At 45.5% G+C, this 20,679-nt stretch overlaps 2 protein-coding genes across 16 annotated transcripts in view; both read right to left on the bottom strand.

Moving 5' to 3' along the window:
* LOC135913695 (DNA-directed RNA polymerase III subunit RPC5-like) overlaps positions 1–8,677 on the bottom strand; it is a 33,298-nt gene extending 24,621 nt beyond the window's left edge. Inside the window, exons 1-4 of the mRNA XM_065446278.2 lie at positions 8,660–8,677; positions 3,099–3,200; positions 1,465–1,593; positions 329–453 (exon numbers count right to left, since the gene is read on the bottom strand). Of these exons, the coding sequence (XP_065302350.2) occupies positions 329–453; positions 1,465–1,593; positions 3,099–3,164 (320 nt within the window). The 5' untranslated portion in view covers positions 3,165–3,200; positions 8,660–8,677. The remainder of the gene's footprint in view (positions 1–328; positions 454–1,464; positions 1,594–3,098; positions 3,201–8,659) is intronic.
* An 8,885-nt stretch (positions 8,678–17,562) lies between these two features.
* Positions 17,563–20,679, bottom strand: part of Usp7 (Ubiquitin-specific protease 7) — a 64,007-nt gene continuing 60,890 nt past the window's right edge. For all 15 annotated transcript variants that reach the window (XM_065446302.2, XM_065446292.2, XM_065446298.2 and 12 more), the window contains one exon: positions 17,563–18,217. The gene's annotated coding sequence lies outside the window, so the exon portion shown is untranslated. The remainder of the gene's footprint in view (positions 18,218–20,679) is intronic.

Genomic DNA, 20,679 nt, shown 5'->3' with positions numbered 1-20,679 from the left:
GCAAAACATACAGAAACAACTTAAATTTCTTGAACTGTCCTGCAGCAGTACGCTTTTCACATTTCTGACTATGCAAAAAAGAAAGAAAGAAAAGATGCAGTGAAACTAAACGTTCAATTGGCAACTGAAGAACATAAACAAAAACGTGCGCCGCCGTTTTCACGAGAAACCTCTGCAATTTAATATCTAGGCACAAAACACATGTGGTGAGGTTTCTTGGACAGGTAGTCTACCAACGTAGAGTGATGAAACATTTCCCCTTTAACGACTAGCGCAAAAAAAAAAAATATCGAGCACAAAAATGCAAAAAATGTCAATTCATGGTCACCTTTTGAAAAGTGGCTTTTGATCGGTGGCACGGCCCCCGCTGCCATCTGCATTGGCGGCAAACTGTTCGCCACGCAGCCTGTCATAGCTTGAGTCATGCGTGTCGAGGGCAAACTCTAGCTCCACCTGGTGGCAACAGCACGAAACAGCAATAAGCCCGTGTTCTAGACACCGACAACAAATTACCATCAGACACACCTTGCAGTCTTTAACAAGTGAGCATAATCAATAACAGATAATTTAAGACCAATATTGTGGCAACAACACTGTTAGTAACATGAGTTTTTCATACACTGGTATTTAGAATGATGAAAAAGCCCATGAAAAAGAACATGAAACACAACTATCATATGCCAAGCAGCAACTGAAGTAATCAAAGAAAAAAAAAGCACGGGTGAAAGTATACTGGTTTGAGAGAGTTAGCACAATATTTCACGACGGTAGGCTTTTGCACGCAAACTATGGAATGGTGGCAAGAGACAAGACAGATATAAGCATCACACGACAGAACACAAGACGCTGTCTCATCTCTGCAACTATCACGGCCAAACGCTGCATGATAATCCAGTCTGCCAATCACTGGCAGCATGCTGGAGACTTGTTGGAAGGTTCCACAACATGGCATCAGTTTTGTCACGTGCAAGCTGTATACAAGCAACTGATAAAAGAACAATAAATAGCAACTGGCACCAATATAGTTTCGTGTGCTTAGACGGCCATGCTGTTTCCATCCATCATACACAGGGACTGCCTTGATGAATTGCGGGACCAGTATGATTTAAAGCAAGTTTAAGAGCTGAACTTGAGATGAAGGATAGGCAGGTGACAAGGATGTCCTTTTCTCAGCTCCCATCTGTCCACCTGCAGATCGGCTGTGAGCTTGCTTATGGCTATGCACCAACTTTGTTTGTTTAATACCATTCGGTCTGCTACGGGTCTGGGAGGCCACTCAGTCTCCATGAAGTAGCAATGGCACAGGGATCTCGTATGCGACCTGCTGCACAATCCAGGTAAATGCTGGCAATCTCAGGACAGGATTCAGTCATACCAGAGTTCCTCATGTGGGTGGCACTGCCTAATGTGGAGATAAGGAAGCTAGGGGTATTGTAATGAACTACCATCAGCCGGACAGAATACCTTGTGCTGTTTTGGCTTAACTCTTGCGGCAACGCAGTGGTCCTCATTGTAGGAGCGGCCGACCAACCGATGTGGATACTGAAGGAGGTAGAGGTTGTCGGCCAGGGCCTTTGATATGTACACGTCCAGCTGAAACAAATAAACATTGATTGATTACCAATTTGTTTGGTTTAAACATTGCAAGGCAACAACACTGGAGGGGAGCGGGGTGGGAAGGGGGGGTCTTTGACAGATGCCACAGTGGAGGGGGCTAGAGAAATTTTGGGCACCTGGGGTTCTTCGTTGTGCACCCCAATTCTCACTATACGGGCCTGAATGAAATCTGCCAGTGCCGCATAACGCCCATCAGCAGAAAGTCGCGGCAACCAAGTCAAGCGAGATGGGTGAAACAAACATAACAGCCAACAGACAGACAAACAATGGCAGAGGGCAGAAGGATGTCAGCTTGCAAGTGACGGCTACTAGCTAGTGCAATCTGTGTATCGTAGGTTGAAATTAACGGATCTTCACTCGCCTCTTGCGCAAATAAGTTGTACCGCTTATATTCACCAATTAAACATTCCATGTTGCGAAGCCGCCTCTCTTATCAAGCAACGCAATAGCCAGTGAGGCCACGGTGAGGGAGAGTGACAGGAACAGACGACTTTGGATCTGCAAGTCGTGACAACAGACGCAATTATTCAAAAGACTAGCGCAATATAGCAGGGACAAAGACAGTCGTCCTGTCGTCTTCTCTGTCTTTGTCCCTGCTATATTGCGCTAGTCTTTTGAATAATGATGATACACCAACTAGCCCAGCTTTCTGCTTTGATAACAGACGCAAGCGCTGGTGACAACAAATGTAATGTGAAACATGAAGACCGCCGCGTGAGAGGAACGCTGGCGCGGAGGGATGATGTGCTCTCAGCTGATCGTTTTGGGATAACATGAGGCTGCCGCTTCGATTCAAGCGAGTGCCCGCGCCAATACAGTTCCACGATAGTTTGTTGTATACTACGCTCAGACAGTAACGCACACTTGAAAAAACTGACTATCCGCAACCTACCCAGGCAAATCACTTTTTTTCCGTTTTTTTTTTTTTCTGGAGACGTTATCAAATGTTGCAAAGTCTACGATCGAGATAATCTAAACTGCCCCTCCTGACGTATCGTCGAACGCAAGGCCATTTTCCTCACAGGTGCTTACAAACTTACGTGATTTATCATTCTAAATGATAATTTCTTTGAATTGCGCTATCGAAACTTCGGGTTTGTGCGCCAGCGCTGGCAAAGATCGACGCTAGGTGATCGCGCCGACGCTGCAGCAGCGTACATTTCGAACGCATGGTTTCAACGCTGCGTATTGGCATTTGCGCAGTGCAGTGCTGACCTGCAGATTTAGCGCATCTCGATACAGCGCAGGAGGGGACAGTATTTTATATTCTCACAATTACGAACTGTCTAAAAAGCTTCCCAACTTTTAGAGCTGGACGTCGCGAAATTCCGACAGACAGGCATGCACGCCATGTGTCACCATGTTTTCCTCGCTGACGCAATCAACACATCATGTCATTGAACGAAATAATTGCCAGGTTTGGCGAACACCACTCGTGCTAAACGAGGACGCGAATTGGGAAATTAAAATTGTTACAATACCTCTTGAACCACCTCGTCGTCATCGTCTTTGCTGTTCGCGGCAGCAGAAGCCATGGAAGCCGCCATACTGACCGGTCAACGTTGCCAGGCGAGATGCCGAACCTGTCCAAGCCCAGGCGAAGTTTCATATTAAGTTTCATATTAGTATTATTTAGAAACTATGCCGACGCAAGTCTATAACTGTTTTCATAATCTGGTTAAACTTGCCTAGATGCAACGCGGAAAAGCAAGTCTGTAACGTCGAAAAATCAAGGTATATGTAAGAACTATAAAAACGCTGCAGTGGCAACATTCCTGCAGACAGCATGCTAAGGCGTCTGGGTAACTTGTATTATGGATGTCTTTCACCTTCTTTCATCGCTTTCGCCGTCTTGATCTTTCTTAGAACTCATTGGTCCTTAGAGCGCTGTAACCAGAGTTACTGTATAGGTACAGCCAACTCAATAGCAGTAACCAACTCGCCCGGCTGTCGACTGCAGAGCAGTCTCTCGCAAAAGTGAAACTATCACCGAAAGTGATAGCCTGAGAATACGGCTCCAGTTCAGCTGCCCGCATATACGCGAGACCCGACGCCAGCGACTTCCTCAACAATAAATAATACTACTACGTACGGCCAACGCCGACAAAGAGGCCGGGTAAACTAACCTGCACCTTGGCCAATCCCGCATAGCGAGCATGAGCCAGCTGTGACAGAGAACAAACGAACCTGCATAGTGATTAGCCTTTTAGCCACACTTGCCTCCATCTGGTACGGATGCTCCCCTCCTAATAAACTTTATTGGGTGTGAAGAAAGCCTAGCTCTCTCGGGAGTCTTTCGGCTGGGACCGCTCATACACATGTATATAACTCGAGCCCGGAGGCATGAACACCCAAAAGCCACAATAATAAGCAATTCTTGTCAGGAACTCTATTCTAAAAGCCTTGTCAGCTGTCCAGTGTTGTTTTAAGCATCTGCTGAGGACTCTTCGCCATCTGCTGTGGCACTGCTTATAAGGACTGCAGACTACACGAGAAATTTTTAAAAGCTGCCAACCTAGAGTGGTACACACATGTGCAACAAGACAGATCACGGAGGCAGACTTGCAACAGTTTATTGAAAGAATGAAGACAAACCTTATATGACGTACTGCAGCCAGTCCTAGCTACGTTGCTGCTGGCCACTTATAAGCATGCGTGTACCCTTTCTTACCTTGCGTCCAGTCTTGTTGCGCAGTTTGTACCAATGCACCCATACCAACTTGACCCCCCCCCCCCCATCATCATGATCATTATCAGCCTATTCATGTCCACTGCAGGACGAAGGCCTCTCCCTGCGATCTCCAATTACCCCTGTCCTGCGCCAACCAATTCCAAATGGCACCCGCAAATTTCCTAATTTCGTCACTTCATCTAGTCTTCTGCCGTCCTCTACTGCGCTTCCCTGCTCTTGGTGCCCATTCTGTTAACCTAATCGTCCAACGGTTATCTAGTCTGCGCGTTCTATGCGCCATTTTTTTATCTTAATGTCTATTAGAATATCGTCTAGGCCCGTTTACTCTCTCATCCAAACTGCTCTCTTTCTGTCTCTTAAGGTTATGCCTAGCATTCTTCGTTCGACTGCTCTTTGCGCGGTCCTTAAAGGAACACTAAAGCAAAACAATAAATAAGTTTAGACTAACGAAACATTGAGAACCCTGCAGGCAGTCATACAAAAAAAAAATAGTTTCATTATTAGGTGAGAAAATGAAGGTCCAAGTATCAGTATTTGAATTTCGCGCCGAACCCCCAGCGCCGTACGTCAGCGTGACGTCAGGGATTCCAAAGTATGTTTTCGCATTTGGGCTGCCTTGGCTGAATAAAGGTTCCCGAAACTTGCCGTGTTTAATATTTGGTTCCTTTAGAACACACTGTAGCCAATCTGTACCGCTGTGTATAATTAGTAGGCCCTAGAAGATGCCATCAAAATCCAAGACGTCACAGCACCAGGTGCGGGAACATAAGTAGGCGCCGCCACCCGTATTTCGTTCTTGCGCTTTTTCTGGCTTACCAAGCGTCTTATCGTTGTAAGAGTGGTGTTTTTGGTGTTGTAGAAAGTTAATTTACTAACTCAGAAGAAGTCATTTTTCACTTTAGTGTCCCTTTAACTTGTTCTCAAGCGTCTTTGTCAGCCGCCAAGTCTCTGCGCCGTATGTCAGCACCGGTAAAATGCACTGATTGTATACTTTCCCTTTCAATGATAACGGTAAACTTCCATTCAGGAGCTCACGATGTCTGCCGTACGCGATCCAACCCACTTTTATTCTTCTGTGAATTTCCTTCTCATGGTCCGGGTTCCCTGTGATTAATTGACCTAGGTAAACGTACTCCTCCACAGACTCTAGAGGTTGACTTGCAATGTTGAACTCTTGTTCCCTTCAGTGGCGTAGCAACAGGGGGGGCCGGGGGGCCGTCGGCCCCGGGTGCAAGGGGCCAGTGGGGGGGGGGGGTGTCATATACGTCTGAAGACACCCCTCTTTCTTGCCGGCTGCACCCGGGGGGGTGACAGAATACCTATGGGCCCCGGGTGCCAGACGACCTAGCTACGCCACTGGTTCCCTTGCCAGGTTATTTATCATTATCTTTGTCTTCTGCATATTAATCTTCAGTACCACTCTTACACTCTCCCATGGTCCTGAATCATTTGTTGTAACTGGTCTGCATTGTTGCTGAATAGAACATCGGCAAACCGAAGGTTGTTGAGGTATTCACCGTCAATCTTTACTCCTAAGCCTTCCCAGTTTAATAGCTTGAATACTCCTTCTAAGCACGCAGTGAACAGCATTGGAGAGATTGTGTCTCCTTGTCTGACCCCTTTCTTTATAGGTATTTTTCTACTTTTCTTGTGTAGAATCAAAGTGGCTGTGGAATCTCTGTAGATATTTTTTCTAGGGTAGTTACGTAAGCGGTCTGTACTCCTTGATTACGCAGTGCCTCTATGACTGCTGGTATCTCTATTGAATCAAATGCTTTTTCGTAATCTATGAAAGCCATATAGAGAGGTTTATTGTACTCTGCGGATTTCTCGATAACCTGGTTGATGACATGGATGTGATCCATTGTAGAGTAACCTTCCTGCAGCCAGCTAGCCTGCTCCCTTGGTTGACTAAATTCCAGTGTTGTCCTTATTCTCTTGGACATTATTTTGGTAAATATTTTATATAATACTGGGAGTAAGCTAATGGGAATTTTTTATTTCTTTAACGTCGCCCTTTTTGTGGATTAGTATAATGTTTGCATTCTTCCAGTTTTCTGGGACCCTTGCAGTCGATAGACACTTCGTATAGATCTAGAGCCGCCAGTTTTCCTAGCATTATGTCTCCTGCATCTTTGATGAAATCGACTGTTATTCCATCCTCTCCTGCCGCTTTTTCCCGTTTCATGCCTTCAAGGCCTTTCTGACCTCATCTCTAGTTATAGGAGGAGTTTCTGTATATTGTTCATTATTGTTTTGAATAGAGCGCTCCTGAGTCGTCTGGGTACTGTAAAGGTCAGTATAGAATTCTTCCGATGCATTTACTATATATCTTCGAGATTGCTGATGATGTTACCCTGCTTATCTTTTAGCGCATATATCTTGGTTTATCCTATGCCAAGTTTACTTCTCACTGATTTCAGGCTGCGTCCATTTTTTACGGCTTCTTCAGTCTTTCTCACGTTATGGTTTCGAATATCACTTATTTTCGCCTTGTTGATCAGTTTTGACAGTTCCGCGAATTCTATCTTATCTTTTAAGATGGATTCTTTGTCGTTTCTTTATTAGGTCCTTTGTTACTTGGGAGAGCTTGCCTACTGGTTGCCTTGCCTCCCACTTCAATTGTTGCCTCTGAAGCCGGCCTCGTTACGGTTTCATTCATTACCTCTACGTCATCATCATCATCTCTCTGTTCTAAGGCTGCATATTTGTTCGCACGTACCAGCCCAAATTTGTCTGCTTTTACCCTTACTGCCTCTAAGTTGGCCTGTTCTTTCTTGACCAATTTTACTCTTTCTCTGTTTAAATTGAGGTGGATCCTGGCCCTCACTACCCTATGATCACTACATTTTACCCTGCCTATTACTTGAACATCCTGCACTATGCTGGGATCGGCAGAAAGTATGAAATCAATTTAATTTCTTGTTTCACCATTGGGGCTTTTCTAGGTCCATTTTCTGTTGCTACGTTTCCTGGAAAAAGTGTTAATTATTCTCAGTTTATTCCTTTCTGCGAATTCTACCAGCATCTCACCTCTAGCGTTTCTAGAATCGACACCGTAGTTACCAATTGCCTGTTCACCCGCCTGCTTTTTCCCCACTTTTGCATTGAAGTCCTGCATACTGTATACCGCGTTTGCACTTTTCTCATCGCTAATTCAACATGTTCATAAAACTGATCTACTTCCTCATTGTCGGGACTGGACGTTGGAGCGTAGGTTTGTTCGATCTTTAATCTATACCTTTTATTGAGTTTGATTACGACTACTGCTACCCTCTTGTTGATGGTATAGAATTCGTCAATCTTGCCCGCTATGTCTTTATGGATTAGGAATCCTACCCCGTATTGCTTCTTATCCGGGACACCTCTATAGCAGAGCAGGTCGTCTAATCTCACTAAGGCCGATAATATCCCAACCAATGTCTGACAGTTCTTCGAAGAGACCTGCTAAGCTTGCCTCACTCGAGAGGGTTCGTGTTACACGTTGCAAGGGTCAGTTTCCATTGGCGGCCTGTCCGGACCCAGGTATTCTTAGCACTGGCAGAACGTTTTGTTGGGCTAGTTGGTGCATATTCCTGAAGTACTATAGCGCCAAACAGACGACACAAGAAGAAAGCGCTCGTCCGTGTCTCAATTCTTGTGTCGTCTGTTTGGCGCTATAGTACTTCAGGAATTCTTAGCATCCTGCGTGGCAAGTCTGACCGCCGCCTTGGTCAGGTGCTCCGCAGCCACTGGGGACTAAGGGCCCTTTCTTTGAGGAAATCATTTCATTAGGGAGGTTGTGGCCGAATACTGTACCAGGGAGGCCAATATCTGCTCTGCTGAGGGAGTGTCTTTGTTCAAGATTAGCGGGCCTTCCTAATTTGGTTGTACCCGGATTAGTATAGCCCCACTCGCTCTCGGCATCTTTTGCCGGTGTCAGGCTCCACTCCAAGCCTGCAGATGTATAGTGCACTGGAGGATGTCACGCGCAGATACACACCATAGTTAAAAAAAATAATAATAATGAGGCGGATTTGAACTTCCGACTACGCAACTGAGCATAACACATAGCTCAGTAAGATAATGCCGCAAGCGGCTAGGCTACCCTGTCGCTGACAAGTACGGCCCAAAGGACCCTACATGCGTTAGAGATCCGCTAATTTGTCCGCCCTTTGCGGGTTTTTGCTGATCGGCATAGGTTGCACGACATGGTGTCAATTCTCGGTTGCCCTAGCCTCTTGTTTCCCGCATCTTACGCATGCACGCGGACCTGAGCGCGCCTGGGTTCACGATACATTTTTGCTAAATTTGAACAGCTCTTAACACTTGTGCGTAAAAATAACAAGGGAAAAGTTTTTCAGCGCTTACCAAGAGGCCCCGACTGTCGTATGATCCGCTCGTCGTGTCTGCTTCTCTCTTGTGCGAACACTCGCTTTCCCGGGCGGCTATCGCACTACTGCGCAGAGATTCGCACAAAGCAGGCGACCGTGACGGCTCTCAGTGGTGACTCTTCACGCTTTCTACAGCTCTGGACAGTGATTATACTAGGGCTATCGAGGAGGAGGGAATGGGGGCGAGGGGAGGTAGCTGACGTAGTTTTTCCGGGAACGCAGCGAGCCCAAGCACTAGGGAGACGGGAGCTGTATGCGTCATTCAACCTACAGTGCTCTGAGCTCGGTTAAACCGCACACGTGGCACTCAACTGGAGAAACCGGGTAGTCTATAACCTGCACGTTAGTGGCCATCTTAAGAGGGTCCCCGTGCGGACGGTCGTGGCGAAGACGTGTAATTGCCTGTTATAATGATAAACTAGAAGAGATTTTTAAAAAAAGGAAGAAAAGGAAGAAAATTGGGGATTTGAACTCGTGATTCCAAGATGTTGGCCGGAAAGATGGCTCAGTCGGTTGGTCCGCCAGGCGCCAGGTTACTTTGAAGCGTCATAGCTCCTGTCCCGAGCCTCGTACTTACGTGGGAAGAGCCTGATGTTGTCCGCGATGGCCGACTTTTGCTTTGGAAGGCATACTTTCTTGAAAAAAATGGCCGCCCGTCGTTGAGAGGGAACTCGAGCGGCTTTAGAGACTAGGAAAAGCTTTAGGCAGGTGCGAGGCGAGCGCCGCACGCTTAGCGAAGCCTTAGCGTGGGAAACTCGCCCGAGTAACTATCCCAAGGAATGCTGCCCGCGAGAGAGAAATACCTTTGTCTAATCATGATAATCCTAACGTGACTATTTTTGAAAAGAGAAAGGCCCAGGGGGCTGTACTACGATGTGCTACGACTGATAATTTCCTATATATTTTTTTTCCATTATGGGATCGAATGCGAGCGCTGTTCACTTGTTTCTGCGATAAGTAGTTAAGAGAATGAGTTTAAGGGAGGAGAAAAAGAAAAGAGAATTACTCAAACATAATTGCAGCGCCGTGGTTCTAAAGCGCCCGCGCGGGAGAGAAACGGAAGGAGATATAAATTTAACGCGCGTGGCTATGGTGTGCAAGCGAAAAGCTGCCTTAGTAAATTTAGAGACTTGAGACAAAGTTACGTCGGCAACAGATAACATGGCGAACAGCACTCGAATACGACAAGAGAAATTATTGAGACATGGAAAATTCCCTTGAACTAAGTATGGTTTCCGAGATAAATGCTTCTAATTATTGAAAATACCTTTGTCTAATTATGATAATCCTAACATGACCCCGCCAAGTTCTACTAAATTCTACTTACAAGCTTTTAGATAGTATACTCTTGTAACAGTGCAGGCTGTTCGAATTAGAATAAGGCAACCAGGCATACCTGTCGAACCTTGGCGAGACAAATGCAGCAGCATCCCTATTGCCCTCGTTCAAATTGCACATGCCAAATATGGAAGGTTGGCTATTATTTGAGCGGTGTCATTAAAAGCGCACGACCGAAAGCCATAACATTAAAACAACCGCAGTAAGGTAGAAACGCCAAGTTAAAAATATCCTCCATAGGAGTGCAACCCTCACTCCAACTGTTGCCAACAGGAGCTCCAAAAGAAGCCTGATAGGTACAGTTAAATTGAGGTTAAGATGCCAATGATGATGTCTAAGCGTTTTATAGTCATTCTCCGAGGCTCTTTTTCTAGCAAGGAATGTCGCTGCGAACTAACAATCCCCATTTCTTCAGAGCGCCCCTATAGCTACAACTAAAAAGAGAGGGGGGGCGGCAATATCACACAAGCATAGCATTCTAAACATTCACTTTGCCTACCACGACACCGCGTAGGCAGTTTTCAACTGCTACTCCTGCTTTGCTGCGCCGATGAGCTCTGACAAATTCTCCGTGCCTGTGAATTACAAGATCGCAAACAAACATTTGGAAAGCGAGATATTTCCCCGACCGCGCCCCATATAGTTACCTCTTCATTAGTATAGGCCCTTGAGTGAAAAGTGTTACCAAGAACTTGGCCGGACATATTCAATGAAGGGCGTGAATGTATTTATTAAACAAGCACCGCTAGGAAATGTTTTTGTTACTTTATTAAATAGCTGTAAACCCAGTAATTATGCTGCAAGGGGCTTCAATCTGTGATTCTCCAAGAGCACAAGAAATAATAATGCTGCCTTTTATTGCGATCAGTTCATAACATGCATCAAGTGTGGTGCAACTTCAGACGCAAAGAAAGATTCATAGTCATCAAAACCTTTTGTGGCAGTCTTATGGCAAAAGATACCGCTAGGAGTGTGTGAATAGAGATTTTTCGAGACCAAATCGAATAGTGTCAGAAGCAAATCTAATCATATTGAATACTTTTCTAGTAGTTTTCAAATAATGAACAGCGATTATCAGAATTAATATAAAACGATGTTCACATCCAAGTGCGCATCCAAGTTGGCAAGCTTCTGTCATTACGTAGTACGTTACGAGGCGTTAATGGAAAGCACAAACGAAGCTTTAGGAGCGCAAGTTTTTTCACATGCACAGGGTTCTTCAATGAGTGCAAATGATTGCAGTACAACCTGTAAAGCACGGCTACCTAAGCGACGTAGCCCACTTTAACATACACGTTTTCATGTTTTATGTCTGTCTGTGCGACGATACATTACCATAACCTTGCTCCAACTTTATTTATTTGGGCACAGTGGACATTCTGTATTCTAAAAATATTTGCATTTATGAATAGAGACTATTCGATTCAAAGACCAAATCTAATAGGATACTATTCAATTCGTTAATAGAAAGTTTTGAATATTCGCACACCCCTAGATAACACTGACGCATACACAACACGACCGCGAGCTCTGCTAAATGCAGTCTACTTAGCGCTTGATTAGAAGAGAGGAAGTGGGTTCCCCCGTGTTTGTTTCCGAGAGAGGCGAACAATTTGAAGTGCCGATTTGGCAGCTTTCGACAAAGCGGTCGTTGCACGACTTAATTTCATCGCACCGGGCTGAGCAGCAGTTTTAGTTGCAATAACAGAAGACCACCACCTCCGCTTCCAGCGACGCGACCCTCATCAAAGCAGCGCTGCGATTCATGGAACGTTCACAACAGGCAGTATGCAAGGAGATGCAATAATTGTCACTCGTGAGGAATTAAGGCTTTGTGCTGCAATTATGGCGCTATCCGGAATAAATCAATAAAGGCGGGACACTAAATTTGAGAGTAAATACTACTCTAGCACAGGCTTAGCTTCAAGGCTGTGACCAGGCCCTTCGGATGTGAACATGCATATGGTCTCATCCCGTCTTGCTTCCTTGTCACTCCCTCATTCTTCTCTTTCCCATCCTTATAAGCAGAACAGCCAGTCAGAGGACTGCAGACGTGATCGGTCAAACTTCTTTGCATAAACTTTCTCATCTGTACACAAGTCCCAAGAGGGAAGAGTGTCATTGCGGTACCCTAATCGAATCAAATTAAAATATGGGTTCAACATTACAAAGCAACGCAGCCTACCAGAGGCCCTGCAGCAGGGTCTTACAATTTTGGACATTCGTGGTTCTTTAATCCCGTTCTAGAATCGAAAGTACACCGAGGTTTTTTACATTATACCCAAACCTAGTTGCGGCCGAGATTTGAACCAGAGTTCTCAAGCTCTGCTAAAGATGGTCACAGTCACGACAATGCATTACTTTATGGCAATAGGCCTGCGAAGTGAGAAAAAGTTGAGATCACAAATATTCCAAATAGTTTGGTGTCCGTAACTAGCACAACTTTAGCACGCCAGGCCGTCAGCCAGGCCAGCATTTCCAGCTTCACGTTAGGAAAAGTTACACACGTGCAGACATCGACCCAAGAGCAGGGGAAACGAACAGCACAAGCACCATCCGCTCCCGCCCTACTGTGTCCTTGTCCATACAAAATTTTTTTCTACCCTGAATCCTAACCAACTAGCCCTAACTCAACCTTATGAAATATTTCCAGCCTTCACCGAAGACCAAGTAAACGAGCATTGTGTCTTCGTAGCAATGCATTCAGAAATAGAACTTATGACTTCGTGTTGGCACAGCAGAACGTAACAGCCACTGCCACTGGGCCACCAAGGCAGGTAGCACTATTCTAAGGCAATAAGAATGCAGAGTGCGTGAAGGAAGGAAAACTTGAGCTTACAAATGTACACTAATGAAGGCACAAACGAAAAGCAGACAAGCCAGTGTTGTTTCTTTTGTCCTTCCAAGTTTTATTTTCAAAAAAAAAAATCCACAACATTCACTAAATATTACTGCCCGTTAAGGTTCCTCAACGTCCACTGGGGGGCGCCACTTCACAAACGGGCGTACGCGACAAGCCGAAAAAAATTGCTACTCACACGCACACACACAGACATGCCGTTTCGCACACACTCTTCTCACATTGGCGCGCAAGCACGTCATTACTGCACTTGCTTTTATCTGTACATGCATATAATAAAAAAAAGGACTCTAGAGAACAGCTGAGAATTCTCAGCCCTCCCCCTCCCTTGCATCCGACTCTAGTATCGCATCTTCCCTCGCAAAACGACAGCGACGGAAGTAGGAAGAAGAAAAACAAAAGTGTCAACACAGAACTACGCTGGCGACTCGTGTCTATCTTCGATGAAAAAATGACGGTATGGCCTTGCAGTTGGCTATTCCCCTCCCACCACCAGTCCTCTTCCGACAAGACTACTCCTCGTTGCAAACAACAAAAAGACTGAAGGAACCTCGACACAAAAACGGGACCAGAACGCAAATTCGCACTGCTGGCCACCTTGCCACACACGGAGCCAGAATCGATCGCAGCCGCAGGTAGATGTGTGCCAGATTGTTGCACCGATAAAGGATCAAGGTATTAAACGGCTCTTCCAGTTAAAACAGCACGCTCATTCGACCTCAAATTCCACGCACAGGAAGCATTTCGAGGTGCGTCCCGCATTTAGCCATCTGCACAACCCAGCAGGAGAAACCTGGTCCACAACCAAGCCTCCGCAGAAGGCGGCGTCGCCCTTCTGGGGAAGACTGTGCAGCAGTTCCTTTCATCTTGACAGCTGCCTTTTCCAACTGACTGCGGATGACGCACGTTTTCCTGAACAGAATAGGAAAACACTGCCCCCCCATGCATGATACTGCACACAGCGCCTCCTCTACACAGAACCTGAGGGCCAATGATCTGGCAGTTTACGGAGAAGGGTATAGGCTTGGGCTGGTTGGTAAAACTGTTTACGGAGCCTCTTACGGAGTTAACGGAGCCATTTAAACAACGTTCCTCTCCATGACACAGTATTCCGCACACTGTTAGAAGGGACAGCGATCAACTCGTACTAAACACGCTGCTTCAGTCACCGCAAGGTGTAGGTTTACGAAACTGTGCCCAACGAATGAACGAAACAAACGAAAAAGAGATGGCAACATCACCGAGTTAAATCACCTCGTAAATGCTTAGTGTGCCAGCTGACTTGCTCCTTCTACAAACAAGTCTTAGCATTTCTCAAAGACAGAGGGGGGGGGGGAAAGGGTAGGAAGAGGGGGGTGACAGTATGCACAAAAATAGTTCACTGCCATGTACTGCACATGCCTACGCTAAAACTGCATAAGGAACAGTTGTACATGTGACATGCACAAGGGCTAGTGTTGATGAATGTAAGCTGCACGCTTTACTCCTGTGAACAAAAAGTCAGCAAAAGGACCTCCACGTGAAATGCGCACAAAAAAAGGTCATTCTGGAGTACGTACAAAAAATAGCCTCTGTGGAAAGCAGGGCAGTTAAAACATCTGTTCTTCTTGCACATCTCTAGCACGTATAAATTAGCCAACCTTAAAACAATGGAGGGCCTGATGCTTAAGTGCAACCGAACCATCCTGTTCCGAAACTCGTTGCATAAAGCGCAACATAAAAGAAGGAAGGTTTGCTTTATTTTTGCCTACACCTGCCTGTAGAGAGAGGGCTCTTACTTTCCCATAGCTTTCTCATTGTGCTGAAATCAACACAAAGGCTTCAAATGCTGCTATTTTTGTAGAAAAACATGTACAAAAACCACTGCCAGCTCATTTTCCTACTGCGAAAAGCGTAACAGAGGAAAAAAAGAAAATCACTACTCTTAAGTTTCCAGTGGAAAGTACCACTAGAACACATTCAAGACACTATTCAAATCATGTTTCTTTCTTGCCCTTTATCGAAAAGTCTCAAGAACCATAAAACGAAGGCCTCCATTTTTCATTGCATCTTCACTTATGCGACGCTACTAGAGCTGGGGTGCCACTTCACTGCGCAACAATAAACGTCTGGGATGCATTTACTCAAGGTTTTGTTAACACTGTGCGCCTGGTACATTCCTGCCAGAAATGCAACACGCATCCCACATACGGTGTTGCCAACAAGAAAGTAGCGGATGCAAAGCATTAAAAAAATCAATGTACATCCCAAAGGGGGGTAAGATACATTCAGTGGTGTACAGTAACAATTTGACACCCTTTTGGGTGCACCTTTGTCCCACAATAATTGCCATCTGTATTGTTTCCGCTTCCTTTCTCGAAAACACTGCGCTCACTACCTTCCTGTGAAGAATACCGTCACGCTGATAATGTGCAAGCCGTTACTGGGTCGGAAGCCCCGGGCACGCAGCGTTTAGGAAAGGAACCAAGGACAGGCGATTGTTGCTGTGGGACAAGGATATACCACAAAGGTGGTGAATTGATTTTAGAGTACGCAAGGCAGTGTTCCCTTACAATGTGGTAGAAGTAGTGTAGTATTGCAAGCTGTACATCTCGCTGCGGCAGAAGGTAAATAGCACTCGAAACGAACCCACACATTGAAAACACTAGAGAAGAGTTGCCAAAAAACAGTAACTAAAAAAAAATCAAGAAAGGAAAAATAACGAGACTCCGCAGTGACCAAGTTCTTTATCAGTGCTAGCAACACGCCTGCAATGCTTCTAAGTACATCACCCGCCTTTGTCGGCTCCATTTCAAAAAAATCTGCTCCTCCTGCCGACATCACCCACTTGTTGCTACGAATGCTCGCGATGAAAGATGCAAACTCGAGCATTTCGCACCCTCCTGGACGTAACTAAACCCCACTGAGCAAGAAGAGTAATTGGAGTTGAAGTGCACCCTCTGTGGTGTGTCCACACATTGATGGACATATCGCAGCACATTTCCTTATTTCAACATCGAGCCTCAGTACTCCGTAGTTGAGAAGGGCATGAGAGTACACTCTGTAAGAACAGTTTACCCTTTAGGGCCATATCTGTCCCACAACAATAATCATCTGACTTGCATATCGGTGCTGCGTGCCCGGCACTTCCAGGTCACTAAAGGGGGCATTATCAGCGTGAAAAGCATTTTGAACAGGAAAGCAGCTAGCGCAGGGTTTTAAAGGAAAGAAAAGAATGCAAGACAGGTGGATCATCGTTGTGGGACTAAAATGCAGCCCAAAGGGTGCGAAACTGTTTCCGAGTGGCATTTCACACCATTACGGATATGACTACACCCACAGAGTGCACAGTCACTGGAATTAAACTACACCGCCTACGTAGTGTAATTACCACACTGATGGACATTTTTTTAGTACATTTCTTTCGTCGAACTCTGAACCCTGCCATTCTCCCGACGAGAACGGTACGCAGGCCGCACAGTACCACAGCAAAAGGCGCCAAGTGCCAGAAGCGCGCACAAAAGTGATCAGAATTAGAGCAAATTACACCCCCAAAGGTTATAAAATGTCTAAGCGGGTATGCAACAAGGATGCACAACCTTCCGAAAGGGTGTGCACAATTAGGTTGCAGAATTCAACGGCACAATGAACTTTCTGCAACAATAAAAAGATGTAACAAGGGCGCACAAATCTAAAAAGAACAACAAAAAAATCGGTTTGCACGATTCAGCTTACACAAATCATCACAAAGATAAGAAAAACGTTCGAGAGTTTTAGGCTGTCAGTAAGCATGTAGAGCACTTAATAGCCAGTACCAGAATGCCGGGGAGAGGTGCCAACATACACTAGAGCACGCAGAAGTGCAATTGCAATGACCATCTGCCACCTACTGGTGCGAAGGCAGCACGGCAACAATCATTAGAGCGATTTCGTTCGCGTTTTTTCCTTTCCTTTTTGGAACGATTATGCAACACAATGTTTCAAGGCGTTGTTGAATAGAATGTCACATGATGGCGCCAACAGTCCAGTTACCGCCATCAGTGTCCCTTATGCACCAGTATTCTGTCAACTAGCATGCTTAACGGCAAGCTAGAACTCTGAAGGAGAACATAGTAACACTATCTTCAGGCATTCCCTAGTAGATAGAGTGCGTACCAAAATATACATATATAAAAAAAAGACGCACGCTAGCACGAGAGGCATTTACATATGCACTGAAGAAAAATAATGGACAGGTAAGGTTTTCTACGGGGAAGGGATTTCTTCAGCCAGTGTATAGTTCACATGGCAGTTAGCTTTATGCTAACGATTTTCAGACTTTGGAAAGGCTGCAACAACAACAAAAAGAAAAACAGACTAGCATTACCTAGGCCTAAAAGCCAAGAGCGACAAATTTTCCTCTATCAGAGGCACCGAAGAACAGGCACTGAAAGATACAATTATCCAAAAAAGCAGATGCCAGAAGGTGGGGTTTAAGGTGACCTGACAACCAGGGAGTGAAACGCCACAAACAATTCATTCAGCCGGGTAGAATACTGCAATTCTTGGGAGTACCTGCCAATAAAAGGGAGTGACCGGAGCTAGGGCTGCCCAATCTATGCATTTCTCAAACCACGCCTAAATAAAAGAACTGTTCTCGAACGAGGCGGGGTGGGTGATCGGCTTGCAAGTAAAGGCAAGCTGCTCTTTAAGAAAGACGAGTGTAAATATAGCATGGATTTTTTTTTTTACAGGTCTGGCATAAAACAAAACCGGAGATCTGGCACATGAAAGCAGAGACAGAGAGAGCGTCCAGAAGACATGTGTCAGGATATTTGAGGCAGAAAAAAAAGGGTGGAAAAAGAAAAGCAACACAGTGAAGGAAGAGGGCAGAAATCGGGGAAGGGGGAGGAGAAAGCAGAGGCAATATGCAAAGCATGGCCGTGAGCAGGTGAAACGAGAGAAAAAAAAAAAAAAAATCCTCGGCAATGCAGTCACAAAACGTCCCCCCAGCTCTCGCCCGTAGAGTACTTGGTAGCACACACACACGCGCGGAGATGCAGCACTGTCTTTCTGTCACCACGGTTTCGGGAAAGGAGAAGCCGCCGTGCCCGAGGGGGAGAGAGGATGCGAAAGACGGCAAGGGAAGAGGAGGAAAACGGCGGGGCCGCCGCCCCCACCGCCGGAAAGCGCGTCTCTCTCAGTGGTGGCGTGCGCCGTCGCCACCGCTCGCTGCTTCTTCTGCCGGTTGCCACCACCGCTGCTGCCGTCGTCGTCGTCGCCGTTTTTGCCAGATGCCGGGGGACAACAGCCTTGGCTGTGATGGTGGTGGTGGCGTGCAAGTGTTGTCCTCAAGCGCACCTGGCGTCTCCGCTGCAACTGGATTGCAGGAAAAACAAGGAAAGAAAAAAACTGATAAGAACGCACAGAAGCACCGAGCGCTCGAGGTGTAATTGGACGCTAATGAGGAATGACTAACTGGCCCTTTTGGGACAACAAAGAGGCCAATCTTACTATCCCACAGTCGTTCAACTGTGGCAGAGACAATCGGTGTAAACTAGCTGCCCTTCCCATTGTGGTTGAATGACTCGGAGTGCCGGGTTTCTCTAGTGATCAATGCGAGACTATAAGTAGCGGCAACAAAAACAGTGCTGTTTATCCGATCAGTCTTCCTATGGTTCCAAAGTAAGGAAATTATGACCCTCCAAATTTAATGCGAAGGCAATAGGATACATGTTGAAAGTGATGTGTTGGCGTCATCAACCAATGTGATCCCAACCTAGCTCTGTTGCCATCTTGCGATGACTGGTGCTCACATGCTTGCTCGGATGGACGGCTGTTGCCAAACATCCGTAATTGCATTTTCAGTTTCGTATTGTATTGAAATGTGCAGCACGTTTATCACTCACTTTCTTAGAAGAGAGGTGCACAATAGAATCGGGTAAGTATAGTCTTCCTCTGACCACCCGTTAGGCTTATTCACACTGTGCGACCAGAATACGTGAAAAAATAGGATGAGGGGCTTTGAAGAATACCTTTTAGCACTCTTAGCAGGTTATGGTAGAGCTGAGCTACAGTTGACCTCCATTATTTCGACCTTGGCTGGACCAAAGGAATTGATCAAATTAAGCGGCAGGCCTGATTAAACAAGACACAGAAAAAAATTCGGAGGACGCTTAAGTTTTGCCTTCAAGAGTGGAACACAATAGCATTCCGGTAACCCGGTATTTCCGTAAATGCCAATGCTATTACGGACAAGCCAAAAATCCGTAAATGTTCACCAAGTTCCCCAAACTGCTTGGCATCCTTCCCGGCAGCTGCAGCTTTGTTGTGAATGCGCGGAGGTGAGCGCAACTGTGTTGCTGCAAGGAACAGAGTGGGCAGCGCCGCTCTATAAATGGTAGAGATGCTGGAAAAGGGGCTTGTGTACAAGTTTCCACGTAACATAATTACGATTTCTGGTATATTTAAATTAAGCTCCAACGCTATCATGTCCGTAGGTTTTGCTTAGGTCGTACTTTACGATTTTTCTGATGCATTCAACTAAACAAAATTCTATTAGTTCAGTAACAGCTCTGCGCCACGCAGGGCCTACGTGGTTGTGATCTGGAATTATTTTTCAGTGAAACGACGCCTATGCCGACAACGAACATTTTTAGACACGAAGCCCTTAAACTTGTCCCATTAGAAATGGCAAACCCTGTACCTCTTTCTTTTGGCAGTATTTGTCCACGCCTCCAAATCAAACACAGGCCCACTTTCTATGCATCCAAAATAGAAAACTAATTTACAAATGACATTAAAGCGCCTAAATAAATTATAAACCTAATGCACACCTCACTTTTCAGCAAGACAAATGGACAAGGGCCTAATAATGTGTGCTGCACAATGGCAGCCAGTTTTCGAAAGTCAGCTTTGCCACAATGTTATGTGGCAAAGCATACAAGGCCGTAACGGCAGTTTTGGTGTTGCATGCAATTGCACTACACAGGCAATCTCCGATCCAATTTCCTAGGTAAAGAAAAAAGGAAAAAAAAGGGAACGTGCATGCTAGAATCGGTCAAGTTGCGTAATCAGAAGTTGTGAGCTACCGTTATTGCTTGAAAATCTTCCTAGGTGTTTTTGGCAGGAGATGATGCGCGTTTAATGCTATCGCCATTCCCTAATCACTCAAGAACTGCGGGCACTGAAGGGGTATCTAATGGAGTCACCAGGGGTCAGGTGCATACACGCCGGCTGGTCACGAAAGCCAATTTCAGGATTGAAATAATGTTTGGACACCAGCTTGGCGACCATCAGCTGGTATCGAATTAACCAGAAAATTTAACTGGAGGCAAATTTAACAGATGTTATATAATCAGCGCTAAGGTGACAGGGTGGGAAGAAAACGCATAATAGATGACAGGACAGAATGGATAGTATGCTGCTAAGCATACAATCCCGAAAAGCAGCATACTGAGATGCTCAAAATATAGCATATACGGTGGAACACTTGTACACACGTGTGGCGTACACATTGGTACAAATAGTATTTTTCTGGGGGCACAGCAGCAAACTCAGTGCTTACATGATTATCTGACACCTTTATTGCACTGCACATGTGAAAAACAGGTATATGCCATGCAATTCTACGTAATATTAAGTGAAGTAACGTTATGTTGTAAGATGTCAACTTGTTTACTACCGAACAGGTGGAGCAACATATTTCAGTGACCAAAAGCCACAGCGCGATCTTTGCAATCTCACCAAGAACATGGTATGATACAATGCTGGAACAATGCAACATAACCTTATGTCCAGAACAAGTTCTAGTGGCAATATTTGAAAAAAAGAAAATCAAG

The sequence above is a fragment of the Dermacentor albipictus genome, chromosome 8 (genome assembly GCF_038994185.2).
Source record: "Dermacentor albipictus isolate Rhodes 1998 colony chromosome 8, USDA_Dalb.pri_finalv2, whole genome shotgun sequence".
Classification (NCBI taxonomy): domain Eukaryota; kingdom Metazoa; phylum Arthropoda; class Arachnida; order Ixodida; family Ixodidae; genus Dermacentor; species Dermacentor albipictus.
This window is presented reverse-complemented; position numbering and strand designations above follow the sequence as displayed.